The sequence below is a fragment of the Octopus bimaculoides genome, chromosome 19, assembly GCF_001194135.2.
Source record: "Octopus bimaculoides isolate UCB-OBI-ISO-001 chromosome 19, ASM119413v2, whole genome shotgun sequence".
Classification (NCBI taxonomy): Eukaryota; Metazoa; Mollusca; class Cephalopoda; order Octopoda; family Octopodidae; genus Octopus; species Octopus bimaculoides.
In genome coordinates this window covers 21984114-21985229 of record NC_068999.1, presented here as the reverse complement: position 1 = coordinate 21985229, position 1116 = coordinate 21984114, and the positions used below count along the sequence as shown (strand labels likewise).

Genomic DNA, 1116 nt, shown 5'->3' with positions numbered 1-1116 from the left:
TTTTTTTTATTGACGAAACTTTGCAAGATAAGAATGAGAACTCAGCACTCAATCTGGAATTAAAACCCACAACTTCTACCGACAAACAATTTAATGGAAACAGATGGATGTATAGTAAAAACATTAGAGATGGACACACAAGAAGATTAAAATAGGAAGATTTAATGTAATAGATCATAATCATCATCATCATCATTTAATGTCCGCTTTCCATGCTGGCATGGGTTGGACTGTTTGACTGAAGACTAGTAAGCCAGGTGACTGCACCAGGCTTCAGTCTAATCTGTAATAAATGTTAAACAAAAAATTTTTAAAGTCCACTTTTTTTTTAATAACTTACTTTGGAAACTGAAGGCAGATAAGTGATGTTTAGTTGTGCTCATGTGCATCAAGCAATTAATTCTGGATGAAAATATCAGTAAGCATGTTTGGCATATGTAACTGGATATGGGAACTGGTTTAATAAAGGCATTATGGTTACTAGACCTTTGGTGCTCTGAACATGCTTGCTCAAACTGAAATCCAAGAAACAGAAAATAAAATTTTAAAATCCAACAGATTTAATAAATGAAATGTTTCTATAGAAGAGTCTAAACTAGTATGTATATATGAATGAATGACACCTACTGGGTAACAAAGTGCTGTGTAAAGGAGATTAAAAAAGATAAAAGAAATACTGATGGTGAATCTAAGTATAATAACCACATAGATGACATGACACTGAATTAACTCTTAAACGGCAGACATCGTCAATTGATGTTTCAAAAATTTTACAGCCATCATCAAAGGAAAGTGAATATTTTAAGGCACTTTTCCATAATGAGATTGTAAATTTTATTGCGCAAGAGACAAACAATTATTATAATTTTTTGCACTTATTTAAAATTGAAAATAAATACAAAAATTACCCTTAACATATTTTTTTTTTGTTTTTTACTTGTTTGACACATTCATGCAACCCATGGCAGCTGTTAAGAGGAGCAAGAATATATTGAACTGCAATCTCATTCAATCTATGCCACATAGAAGAATGTACTTTAGGATAATGAGGAAATATGCATATAGATAAATATAATCTATATATATAAAAATGAGAATGTGTGTCTGTCTGTCTGT

General features: G+C 30.9%; 1 protein-coding gene across 1 annotated transcript in view; it reads right to left on the bottom strand.

The window, feature by feature from the left end:
- Positions 1 to 1116, bottom strand: part of LOC106872950 (E3 SUMO-protein ligase ZNF451) — a 52960-nt gene that overhangs the window by 20072 nt on the left and 31772 nt on the right. Inside the window, exon 5 of the mRNA XM_014920130.2 lies at positions 341 to 515. Within this exon, the coding sequence (XP_014775616.1) occupies positions 341 to 515 (175 nt within the window). The remainder of the gene's footprint in view (positions 1 to 340; positions 516 to 1116) is intronic.